This window comes from Acartia tonsa, chromosome 2 (assembly GCF_053477335.1).
Source record: "Acartia tonsa isolate MP-2025a chromosome 2, ASM5347733v1, whole genome shotgun sequence".
NCBI classification, from domain to species: Eukaryota; Metazoa; Arthropoda; class Copepoda; order Calanoida; family Acartiidae; genus Acartia; species Acartia tonsa.
In genome coordinates this window covers 62,142,216-62,155,447 of record NC_137261.1, presented here as the reverse complement: position 1 = coordinate 62,155,447, position 13,232 = coordinate 62,142,216, and the positions used below count along the sequence as shown (strand labels likewise).

At 31.5% G+C, this 13,232-nt stretch overlaps 3 protein-coding genes across 4 annotated transcripts; all 3 read right to left on the bottom strand.

The window, feature by feature from the left end:
• Positions 1-2,311: 2,311 nt before the first annotated feature.
• On the bottom strand, positions 2,312-4,345 carry LOC145312892 (uncharacterized). The gene is made up of 2 exons (XM_080152117.1): positions 4,245-4,345; positions 2,312-3,816 (listed from the first exon to the last, which is right to left on the bottom strand). The coding sequence occupies exon 2, from the start codon at positions 3,789-3,791 to the stop codon at positions 2,742-2,744; it is 1,050 nt and encodes a 349-aa protein (XP_080008243.1). The 5' UTR covers positions 3,792-3,816; positions 4,245-4,345; the 3' UTR covers positions 2,312-2,741.
• A 3,814-nt stretch (positions 4,346-8,159) lies between these two features.
• LOC145312295 (uncharacterized) lies at positions 8,160-11,919 on the bottom strand. 2 transcript variants are annotated; one of them, XM_080151535.1, is made up of 4 exons: positions 11,839-11,918; positions 11,354-11,444; positions 10,213-11,060; positions 8,160-9,520 (listed from the first exon to the last, which is right to left on the bottom strand). In XM_080151535.1, the coding sequence occupies exons 2-4, from the start codon at positions 11,371-11,373 to the stop codon at positions 9,444-9,446; spliced, it is 945 nt and encodes a 314-aa protein (XP_080007661.1). In that variant the 5' UTR covers positions 11,374-11,444; positions 11,839-11,918; the 3' UTR covers positions 8,160-9,443. The 2 variants fall into 2 exon arrangements, with proteins under 2 accessions (XP_080007661.1, XP_080007662.1); XM_080151536.1 differs by lacking the exons at positions 10,213-11,060; positions 11,354-11,444 and having other exon boundaries at positions 11,839-11,919.
• On the bottom strand, positions 11,916-13,232 carry LOC145312296 (uncharacterized). Its single transcript, XM_080151537.1, has 2 exons — positions 13,157-13,232; positions 11,916-13,062 (listed from the first exon to the last, which is right to left on the bottom strand). The coding sequence occupies exon 2, from the start codon at positions 13,035-13,037 to the stop codon at positions 12,360-12,362; it is 678 nt and encodes a 225-aa protein (XP_080007663.1). The 5' UTR covers positions 13,038-13,062; positions 13,157-13,232; the 3' UTR covers positions 11,916-12,359.

Below are 13,232 nucleotides of genomic sequence, written 5' to 3'. Positions count from 1 at the left end.
CTACGAAATCAATATAATCATTATCCTCAATTTTTTTCTTGTTTTATAGATTCTTAAACATTCTCAGCCTCCATGTTGATAGAGAGAGGATCCTCATCAAGAGTTTCTTCTTCTTTTATTTCTAGTTTGATATTAGCTTCACCACAATCAACAAAACTGGTAGAAGCAGATAGTGGAACTGCATTCTCAGTAGATTCTAACTTCTTTAGATGTTTAGTGGACTTTTTATGATTTGATAATTGCGAGCTTGATTTAAAAGATTTCTGACATATCACACAAGAGTATGGCTTCTCTCCTGTATGTATCCTGTTATGGACAATTAACTGACTACTTTTAGAGAAAGCTTTTTCACAGGTTTTACAAGAGTATGGTTTCTCTCCTGTGTGAATCCTCTTATGGTGAGTTAATTGGCTTAGTTGTGAGAAATTCTTTTCACATGTATCACAAGAGTATGGTTTCTCTCCCGTATGGATCCTCTTATGACGAGTTAATGCATCTTTTCGTGAGAAAGCGTTTTTACATGTATCACAAGAGTAAGGCTTCTTTCCTGTATGGAACTTCTTATGGACACTTAAATAACTTTGGGTTGAGAAAGCTTTTCCACATGTATCACAAGAGTATGGCTTTTCTCCTGTATGAATTCTCATGTGTTTTGTTAAAGCACCTATTTGTGAGAAAGCCTTTTCACAGTAATCACATTTGTATGGCTTCTCACCTGAATGAATTCTCATATGTACTGTTAATTTAAACTTTTTAGAGAATTCCTTGCAACAGATATGACACTTGTTCATGGTGGATTCTTAATTGTTCTTGCACCTGGAATAAATAAATACTTGATATAATACCTGAGCAGAAAATAAACTAATTATTCTTTGCCTTTATTATTTCATCTTTAGCCTAGCATGCATAAACAACCTCCTTTAAAAAATAAAATACATTGAAAATAAGGGGTTACACTTTCTTTATGCCTAACCCCTCCGTGCAGGGGCTATACATTAGGTGTACCAAATGAACCTAACCTAAAGTAAAACACATAAAAACATTTTTTATCTTAAATAAAAGAAAAATGAATCGTAAATTTTTTATGTGGCCTTTTCGCATAAAATGTTTTGTACTACACTCCAACAAAGAAGTACACAAACCAAACAAAGACTTATCTCAAAATTCTTTAAAAAGAGAACTGATTCATTTCAGTGGTAAGCGAAGTCTTTTTCATAAGGACAGACAGACATTTACTTCCTTTGATTTGCTAAACTAAAACATACCTATGGTTTCTTATCTTTTATGTTTATATTGAATTCAGTTTTATAATCTTGAGTCTTAATACATTTTATATTCTGTCTGAAAATAAACATACATTCTTATTTTACAAATAATTTCTCTCCTGTATGGATCCTCTTGTGTACAGTTAATGAACTTTGTTGTAAGAAAGCCTTATGACATGTATCACAAGAGTATGGCTTCTCTCCTATGTGGATCCTCTTGTGCGTTATTAAATTACATTTCTGCGTAAATGCTTTACCACATAAATCACATTTGAAAGGCTTTTCTCCTGTATGAATCATAATATGCCTTGTTAAGGCGTCCTTGATGGAGAATTTCTTTTGGCAAATATCACAAGACAACATGATGGATTGGAAATTGTTCTTTCACCTGGAATAAAAATAGTGAACATGATTTCTCAGAAGTAAAGAAAATTATAATTCGTTGCCTTTATTATTTCATCTTTGACTAGTAGCAGTGCTCAAGTGAGTGAGGTTTTTAATCAACAATAACAATTCTTAATTTCGTGCTTTCAAAGTGCCTAGCAAGCATAAGAAAACTCCCGCCCTCCATATTAAAAAAAATAAGCTGAAAAATGTTATGTTACCCCTCCTTGATCTTTACTTTGCGGGGCCTATACCAATATGACTTAACCTAACCTAAAATAAAACACATGCACATAAAAAACTTTCCCACAATATAGGGGGTATTGAGCTCAACTTGGCACTCAGAGGGAAACCATCCTTGTTAAATGAAACCCATAGAAGGTTTGTACTAAACTCAAACCAAAGTAAAATCTATACCTAGACTTATATAAAGATGCCTTAAAACGAAAACTTTTTATAAGGACAGACAGACGATTTACTTTTTTAATTTGATAAATTAAAACTTACCTAGGTTTGTTTTCTTATCTTTTTATGTTTCTATTGAATTCAGTTTCATAATTTTGAGTCTTTTTCATTTTATGTTCAATCTGAAAATATTTATAATAATAATTTTACATATGACACAATTTTAGTTATGGAGTTAATTAATTGAATAAAAGAAAATAAATTAGGGAACAAAAGTTAAAGAAGGAAGACAAAAAGAACAAAAAAAATAACAGAAAAAAGTATAAACAGTAACAATATCTACACAATTTAGTTGTAATATAATAAATTTTTACAATATTATATCAATTAGCATTGATAAAACTTAGGTTTGGATAAATTTGGTACAAGGCAGCATGGCAGGGTTAAGGCAACGCAGATTTGTGTTTTAACAAAAAAGCAAACAAAGGAAACAAAGTATATAAGGTACTAGATACCTATTTACACATTTTTATACAAAACTTTTTTCAGAGAATTATGATTATATACACTATTATATACACTTACTATCAAATCTTAAATACAAACATAAATAAAAAATAAAGCACTTGCTAAATGACGTTTACAACAAATTCGCAATTAGAAATAATCATTTTTATTTTTATCTACTTAAACAAATTCTTCACTCTCCTTTCGTTCTTCCTCCTTTATTTCCTCTTTTACAATTACTTCCACACTCTCAGCATCCATCTTTATAGAGAGAGGATCCTCTTCAAGAGTTTCTTCTTCTTTTATCTCAAGTTTAATATCAGCTTCACCACAATCAACAAAACTGGTAGAAGCTACAGATGGAACTGTATTCTTGGTAGATTCAAACTTCCTAAGATGTCCAGCTGATTTATAATGTCTTCTCAAGTTTGAACTATCATTAAAAGATTTCTTGCATAATTCACAAGAGTATGGCATCTCTCCTGTGTGAGTCCTCTTATGGACATTTAAATCACTTTGACGTGGAAAAGCCTTTTCACATGTATCACAAGAGAATGGCTTCTCACCTGTATGCCTCCTCTTATGTACAGTTAACTCTTTATTTGTACGGAAAGATTTTTTACATGAATCGCAAGAGTATGGCTTCTCACCTGTATGACTCCTCTTATGTACAGTTAACTCTTCATTTGTACGGAAAGCTTTGTCACATGTATCACAAGAGTATGGCTTCTCTCCTGTATGGGTCCTCTCATGGACAATTAGATGACCTTGTTGTGAGAAAGCCTTTTCACACGTATCACATTTGAATAACTTTTCTCCTGTATGAATTCTAACATGTCTTGTAAAATTAGACTTGGAGCAGAATTCCTTGAAGCAGATATGACATTTGTATGGTTTTTCTCCTGTATGAATCCTCTTATGTTTAGCTAATGCATCTTGTCGCGAGAAAGCCTTTGTACATGTATCACAAGTGTAAGGCTTCTCTGCTGTATGGTTCCTCTTATGGGAAGTTAACACACTATTTGTCCGGAAAGCTTTTTGACATGTATCACAAGAGTATGGCTTCTCTCCTGTGTGTATTCTCATATGTACTTTTAAATCACTACTTGTACAGAAAGCTTTTTCACATGTATCACATTTGAATGGCTTCTCTCCTGTATGAATTCTCATATGTACTGTTAAACTTTCCTTTCGAGAGAATTCCTTAGAACAGATAAGACACTTGTTCATGATGGATTCTTAATTGTTCTTGCACCTGAAATTGAAAATATTTAATGTAATAGTAAAGTAAGAAATAATGATTTTAGATCTTTTTATTTCATGAACTGTTTTTTAGTAACAAAGCTACCCTATAATTAAGGTTTCCGCACATCAGTCACTATGTAGGTAAAATTATTAGATGTCCCTCTCCCTCTCTAGTCACGTGGAAGCGCCAATCTATGTACAATATACATGACACATACAAAATACCTAATGTATAAAATTGTAAATAGAATAATACACGGCACTGGTGTTGAAAAGAGACTATCCAATGACATCCATAGAAAAACACACAGCTCAAAATTTGTATCTTAGCAATATACATATAAACTTATTATAAGAATTATGTTTTTAAAATGTTTTTGGCTTGTTGTAGATTGTTATAGATAAAATTTTCCTTTTACATGTTAAAAACTAACTTACTTTGTTTTTTAACTCAAATTTATTGGTGTTCTGTTCCTCTTCATGTTGTTCATGACTACAGTTTTATAATCTTGAGTCTTATTTCATTTTCTATTCTTTCTGAAAATAATTATATTTATTATTTTACAAGCAACATTAGTTTTATAATGAACAAATAATAAAATATTGATGAACCAAGATAATTTCTTTCAACACTTGAGCATTTAAAAGTTTTGCTTTTTACAAAAGAAAAATATTAGAAAATATATCTATATAAATTATTTTGAAGTTCATAAATTTACTATTCATTATTAAATATCCCATGGAAAGTTCTAAACTTTTAATCTTTTTCACAATGTTAATAATGTTGTTTTTCAATCTTTATCAAAGTTCTATTTATATGAAATTGAATCTTTATACTGACATTCTTCTTCTATTTCCTGATTTATAGTTTCTTCAACATTCTTAGCCTCCATTTTGATAAAGATCCTCATCAAGAGTTTCTTCTTCTTTTATTTCTAGTTTAATATCAGCTTCACCACAATTAACAAAACTGGTAAAAGTAGAAAGTGAAACTGTATTCTTAGTACATTCTAACTTATTGAGATGTTCAGCTGTTTTTTTATGTCTAGTCAGACTTGAAGTGCAAATATAAGATTTCTGACATAACTCACAATAGAATAGTTTCTCTCCTGTATGAATTCTTATATGTTTAGTTAACTCACTATTTGTATGGAAAGCTTTGTCACATGTATCACAAGAGTATTGCTTCTCTCCTGAATGAATCCTGTAGGAATGGCCAGTTAAATGACTTTGTTGTAAGAAAGTCTTATCACATTTATCACAAGAGTATGTGTGAAGATTGATATTAAACAGGCCAAGTCATATATTATTTGTTTAGGTACTTATACCGGTGATCACAGACCAAATATCAGACTGGGTGTCTAATCTCATGAAGAAGAAGAGGCCGACTTTAAATGACCAAGGGAGGACTCTTCTGCTAATCTAAAGCACCCAGTGATCATAGACCAAGAATCTTATTTTAACTCGTATTATTATAAAATACATTTATGTGCATTTTATCTTGCTTATTCAATGATCTATTTTATGTACCTATGAAGCTTTTATATATTCCAGAAGTATTTTAGTCTATTCTGGGGTTTTACTTATTATATCATAGACCAAGCATTTGTGAATTTTACAGAGATCAGAAATGCTGCTGTCTACCTGGATGAATGGTTACACATGTTTGTTTTGTGGTGAGTCACGCTACTTTTATTGACTTTCACAGTATGGCCTCTCTCCTGTATGAATCCTCATGTGGACTGTTAACTCACTACTTGTAAGGCAAGCTTTATCACATGCATCACAAGAGTATGGTTTTTCTCCTGTATGGATCCTCTTATGAACAGTTAACTGACCATTTGTTGTAAAAGCCCTATCACATGTATCACAAGAGTAAGGCTTATTTCCTGTATGTATTCTCATATGTTCTGCTAAATTAAACTTTTTAGAGAATTCCTTGCCGCAAATATGACACTTGTTCATAATGGATTCTTATTTGTTCTTGCACCTAAGATAAACATTTATTTATTTCAATTCTTGAGTAGAAGGAAATTATTAAATCTCTATTATTATATCTATGATTGAGTGAGTGGGGGAAGATCAACCAATTAATTCTTTCTTTGCCAAGCAAGCATTAGAACCAATTCCCCTACTTTTTTTTTTAGAAAATGCGAGATATTGAGATTTTTTGTTGTTGTATCGTGCTACCCTGTACCCAATATAACCTAACCTAACCTAAAATAAAACACAAACACACAAAAGACTACCTTGCAATATAGAGTTGGGGGGGGGGGGGGGAGTTATGAACTTGATTAGGCATCTTGAGAGAAACCATTCTTATTTGGAATGAAAGAAAAAATGAACGAAAATTTGGTGAGCAAAAAAGTTTAGTATGGACAGACAGACAATTACTTACTTTAATTTGCTAAGATAAAACTTACTCTAGATTTCAGTTTTATGATCTTGAAACTTATTTCATTTTATATTAAGTCTGAAAATAAGTATGATAATTATTTTACATGTAACAAAATCCTAATTATGAGAACTAACTCAAAATAAGAAATATATTGGATAACAAAAATTAAAGAATATATACAACACATTTTAGAATTCAAGAGAAGGACAGAAACAAAATCTACACGATTTAGTTAAAATATAATTAATCAAATCTTAAATACAAACATAATAATACAGCCCTTGCTAAAAGACGTTTATAACAAATTAGCATTTAGGTTCATTCGTTTATCAAACATTTTTATTTCTATCTGCTTAAACAAATTCTTCACTCTCAATTCCTTCTTCCTCCTTTATTTCCTCTTTTATAATTACTTCCACACTCTTATGGACAGTTAACTCACTATATGAATGGAAAGCTTTTTCACATGTATTACATTGGAAAGGCCTTTGGCCTGTATGGATCCTTATATGTTAAGTTAATATACTTGGTCTTGTGAAAGCTTTTTGACACAAATCACATTTGAATGGCTTATCACCTGTATGAATTCTCATGTGTGTTGTTAAATTACTACTTTTTGTAAATGTTTTTCAACATAAGTTACATTTAAATGGCTTTTCACCTGTATGTATTCTCATATGTATTTTTAAATATCTCTTTTGAGAGAATTCCTTACAGTAGATATGACACTTGTTCATGATGGATTCTTAAATGTTCTTGCACCTAGAATAAAAAAATCTAATGTAATACCTGTGTAGAATTGAAAATAGTAATTTAAATCCTTCATATTTTTTAATAATCATTTAAGATACCGATTATTGTATAACAGCTAGTAAAAAATTAAGCAGGGCTAGTGCGGCTGTAACTATGTAGGCAAAAGTATCTTGATGTACTATATGAAAACTCTCCTCTCATATTCTTACCTCACTGTCTCTTCTATCCACTTACTACATGTATAGGACTATAGTGTTATTCAATGTCCATCTTCAGGTTTTATTTAAAATACATACTATAGAAAAAACTATCCCAAACCCTAACTGTTTTTTTTTTATAATATTACAGAAAACTAATTCACTTTTATGACAGACAGACAGACATCCTACATCTTTAATATTGATATTCTAAAGATTCTGCTACATAATATTTGTAACTAGCGGCTACGCCCCTAGAGGCCTCTAGTGGCACTTTAAATGTTTGGTTTTTTGTTGCGTTCAAGTTTCTACGATATGTTGCATAAGAGTCCCTTTAACGATACCTCGCAATGTTACGTTGGAGTCTCTATACTTAAAATAAAAATTTCGATTTATTATTATTTCTCTTCCTAAAATAGTTATAGACCTTCCCAGGACCTATGAGAAGCTACCCTGTTAAGGAGAACCATATCGGTTCAGCGGTTAGCGAGATCCTTAGGCACAAACAAACACACAAACACACATACATCCTGTTACTTTAATATAAGGATATAGAAAACTAACTTACTTTACTTTGCTAAACTCAAATTACTAGTTTTTTCGGCGTTATCATCTTAGAAATTTTTTTCTTAAATTTTTTCTAATTTTGTTCCCCGCCCTCCGACTACCGACGAACAACTATTTTAGGTTAGGTTTTAGGCTAGGGAGCCGAGCGCTGCGGCTAGGCAGGCAAGGGGGCCGAGCGCTGCGGCTAGGCAGGCAAGGGGGCCGAGCGCTGCGGCTAGGCAGGCAAGGGGGCCGAGCGCTGCGGCTAGGCAGGCTAGGGAGCCGAGCGCTGCGGCTAGGCAGGCTAGGGAGCCGAGCGCTGCGGCCAGAGTTCATAGTTCGCTGTTGGGGGGGGGGGGGGGGGGGGTACTAAAATTTTCAATATTGAAAAAAAAATTCCAAGAGGATAATACCGTTTTTTCTTTCTTTTTATTAAATTAGAGTTCATTTTATATTAAGTCTGAAAATAAATATGAAAGTAATTTTAAAAGTAACACAATTCTAATAATGAGATCTAACTAATTGAATATAAGAAAAGGAGAAATATATTGAATAACAAAAATTAAAGAAGAAAGAAATTCAATTACTTACCTTCAACAAAAAATTATAACGCCCATAAAATTAAATATAAATATTCATAAAGCAAACAAAATATGTAAAATACTTCATATTTACACATTTTTATACAAAACAATTTTTTCAAAGAATTTAAAATTTTTCTTTAAATTTTTTTTTGGAGAAGTAATATTATATACACATTACATCAAATCTTAAATAAAAAATAAATATGCAATAAAGCTAAAAGACAATTACAACAAATTCGAAATTTTGGTTCATTCATTTATCAAACATTCTTATGTTTATCTACTTAAACAAATTCTTCACTCTCAATCCCTTCTTCCTCCTTTATTTCCTCTTTTATAATTACTCCCACATTCTCAGCCTTCATGTTGATAGAGAGAGGATCTTCATTAAAAGATTCTTCTTCTTTTATCTCTAATTTTACTTCAGCTTCACCACAGACAACAAAACTGGTAGAAGCAGGAGCTGGAACTATATTCTGAGTAGATCCTAACTTCTTGAGATGTCCAGCTGATTTTTTATGTCTTGTCAGGTCTGAACTTAATTTATAATATTTCTGACATAATTCACAAGAGTATGGCTTCTCTCCAGAAGGAGTGAATGTTTCCTTAATATTTTCTAACTTTTTCAGATGTCCAGCTGATTTGTTATGGTTAGACATGCTAGAACTATTGTAATAAGATTTCTGGCATAATTCACAAGAGTATGGCATCTCACCAGTATGGATCCTTATATGTACAATTAAATGACTTTGCTGTGAGAAAGCCTCTTCACATGTATCACAAGAGTATGGCTTGTTCCCTGTATGGATCCTCTTGTGAACTGTCAATGCACTTGATTGTGAGAAAGACTTTTCACATGTATCACATGAGTATGGCTTCTTACCTGTGTGGGTCATCTTATGAACAGTTAATTCACCATTTGTACGAAATTCTTTCTCACATGTATCACATGAATATGGTTTTTCTCCTGTATGAATCCTCTTATGTTCAGCTAATGCATCTTTTCGCGAGAATGCCTTTTCACATGAATTACAAGGGTATGGCTTCTCTCCTGTATGGATCCTCTTGTGGACAGTTAACTTATTACTTGTAAGAAAAGCTTTATCACATGTGTCACATTTGAATGGCTTCTCTCCTGTATGAATTCTCATATGTACTGTTAAATTACTTTTTGTAGAGAATTCCTTAGCACAGATATGACACTTGTGCATGATGGATTATAAATTGTTCTTGCACCTGAAATAAATAATATTTAATGTATTACCTGTGTAGAGTTGACAATAATAATGTAAAGCATTTATAATTTCATTAATCATCTCAGTGCATGTCTTTTCTGTATGCATATTGATCTTACTATTCCATTAAATATTATTTTAGTAACAGTGCTAGCCTATAATTAAGGTGTGTCCGACATTATGTAGGCCAACGTATTCCAGACCACGATTTTGATCATTTAGATACGTTTTATATGTTTTGATTAGGCAATATTAGAATAATACATTAATTTTTAGTTTATTCAACATTAAGTATGTTCTAAAAGAATGCTTTCATAAAGTGTGTGAAAATATTAAAAGTCAGTCATAATTAAATCAAACAATCCTTAAAGCATAAAAATCACAAAGTAAACTATTAATCACAATGAGAACAACATATTTTTAATCATTACAATTTAGCTATAGACCTTTCACGTTGGAGCTCAGATATCAATAGAATGTATATAAATGTAAACAAAGATCAGCTTACAGGAATGTAAGGTTTTCTTCGTTTTATAATACAAAAATTAGTAAAAGTACGCCATGCAGTCATGTAACTATCCCAAGTTGACCCAGATTTAGACAGTGAAATCTTTTTCCTCTGTGCATAATGAACGCAGGCGATATATTGCCATATATTTTTCTTTGTCCTAAATTTTGACAATGTGAATGTACCTGTAGAATGAGATTGAGCTGCTAACTCAGATGTTGATGTTGGTGGATTCTTTCTCTTCGGTTTAAACCTCTTAACATTGCCAGAGTGCGCTGTTGGAGATTTAATGTATTCTCTAGCATTCTCAATAGTCAAATCAACGTGACCTTGAATGAAACTTAAGATGGCAGGAAATCCATCCAATACAGCTGTAGAATAATCATCTAATGTAATATCTGAATCAATAAATAAAGTTGGCGGAACTGGGAAATGATGCATAATATCTCTCAATGATTCTGGAAATAATTTACAGTAAACATTTACACTTCCACCATTGATTGTAGCCACATCACCGCTGTTTAATTTAGAATGATTCTTCAAATAGTGGGCTGAACAAGGAAGCCATCTTATATTCAAGTCCAACACATCTCCATCGGAAGGACAACCCACCTCTATTCTAAATGCACATTGGTATTCTTCTTTAATAAGACTCAATTTACACCTATCCACCAACTTTGCGTAAGATTCTTTGGATGTTTTTGCTTTATCACAAGCAAGAAGTCCAGCAGCCAGCAGGTCTTGAAACGAATACCATTCTGTGTGCCATCTGTTGTTCATGAACAATAGATTATTAGCTTGCACCGGATAAAAAAACTGAACCTCAGGTATTGGGTTACACCCTAAAACAAGTTCAAGATCTAACGGTATTCTTAGAGGTGTCTTTGAACCCAGAGCAACTCTAAACTCTCCAGACAAGGATTTTCCATCACTTACAGCACAAACAGATAAAATAGAATTTATGCCTTGTTTCAACAGTTCAGGTGTAATTGTTGGATAATAAGAACCAAATTTATCAGCAGTTTGGACCAACCTTAAAATAAAACAAGTCATACACTAAATAGTTTTAAATAAAAATAAAACTAATAATGAATTCTACTATAAAGAGTAAAATTTCATATTAACCATTAATATTTAAAAATAAATTCTGACAATAAACAGTCAGATTACATAAACATAAAATTTTATGTGCAAATATTAATTACGAATTTAAAACTTCAAAAACAGATTTCAAAATATGAGAAAATAAAAATCCTCAATTTAAATAAAAATTTTCTTTTCTTTCTACGTTTTAATACATTATTATAATTAATAAAAACTACTTACTTATTTGGATTCGGTACCATCGTTTCAGTTCTTTGGGCCGAAACCCGCCGCCGCCTCTCTGTTGAAAAACTTTCAAATAAAATTTAAAAATCTGAAAATATAATAAGATTAAAATTGATAAAAAGATGAATTTTAGATAAAAACAAGGTAAAAATATAAAAATTATAAGTTACAAATAATCACGTTCATTGCAAAACATTAGAGAAAATTTCCATTCATTTCAATATACTTGAAATACCAAACGATGCACGTACATGGATGCCGCGTAGTATTTTAAAGAGTTATAGGTCGTGATATGATATGATATTATGAATAAATGATTTAAACAAATATATTTTTGTAACATCCAGATTAACCTCAAATAATATTTTGATTACAGAAAGCTAATTCACGTTTATGACAGACAGATAGACATCCTACATATTTAATATTAATATTCTAAAGATTCTGCTACGTAATATTTGTAATATAGGAAACTAACTTACTTTACTTTGCTAAACACAAATTACTCGTGTTTTCTTTCTTTTTATAATCTAAGGGTCTCAATTCATTTTATATTCAGTCTGAAAATAAATATCATGATAATTTTACATGTAACACAATTTTAAATATAAGAACTAATTGAAATTAAGAAAATGAGAAATAATAAAAATTTGAGATGGTAGACATACCTTGCTCAATAGTATAGAAAAATATACAAAAAGAAACAATATCTATATAATTTAGTTGAAATAAAATTAAGGGAGGAGTAGGTTGTGCTAAAAATCCGTAAGGGTGTGAGTTTTAAGGCTTAAAAATAGTAGTAGAACGGTAATATTTACTAACTAATTCCTTCTTCCTCCTTTATTTCCTCTTTTATAATTACTTCCACCCTCTCAGCCTTCATCTTTATTAAGATAGGATCCTCATCAAGAGTTTCTTCCTCTTTTATCTCAAGTTTTACATTAGCTTCACCACAATCAACAAAACTGTTAGAAGTAGAAGGTGGAACTGAATTCTTAGTAGATTATAACTTCCTGAGATGTCCTACTGATTTGTTGTGTTTTAGCAAATCTGAACTTGATTTAAGAGATTTCTTGCACATTTCACAATAGTATAGATTCTCACCAGTATGAATCCTCTTATGAACAGTCAAATCACTATTTTTGCGAAAATATTCACATGTATCACAAGGATATGGCTTCTCTCCTGTATGAATCCTCTTATGTGCAGTTAAATTACTTGGTTGTGAGAAAGCCTTTTTACATGTATCACAAGAGTATGGTCTATCTCCTGTATGGATTCTCTTATGAACAGTTAAGTCACCATTTGTACGGAAAGATTTTTCGCATGTATCACATTTGAATGGTTTTTCACCTGTGTGGATCCTCTTGTGGCGAGTTAATTCACTTAATTGTGAAAAGGTTTTTTCACATGTGTCACAGGAGTATGGCTTTTCATCTGTATGGATCCTTTTATGAAGTGTTAGCTGAGGATTCGTACAGAAAGCTTTTTCACATGTATCACAAGAGTATGGCTTCTCTCCTGTATGGATCCTCTTGTGCTTAGTCAAGTCACTACTGTCTGAAAATGCCTTATCACATGTATCACATTTAAATAGCTTTTCACCTGTATGAATTCTCATGTGTACTGTTAGATTACCCTTTGTAGAGAATTCCTTGCAGCAGATAAGACACTTGTTCATGATGGATTCTTTATTGTTCTTGCGCCTGGAAATAAAAAAAGTTTAATTTAATTATTATTATTTTAGAATGTCTTTTGCAAAAAAAATTATGAGTACCTATACAGTATCTAAAATATCACCTTTTTTATCCTAGGGACTTATTGGTTTCAATGAAGATTACAAAAATTCTACTTTTTTAGTTCATTTGTTTTATCT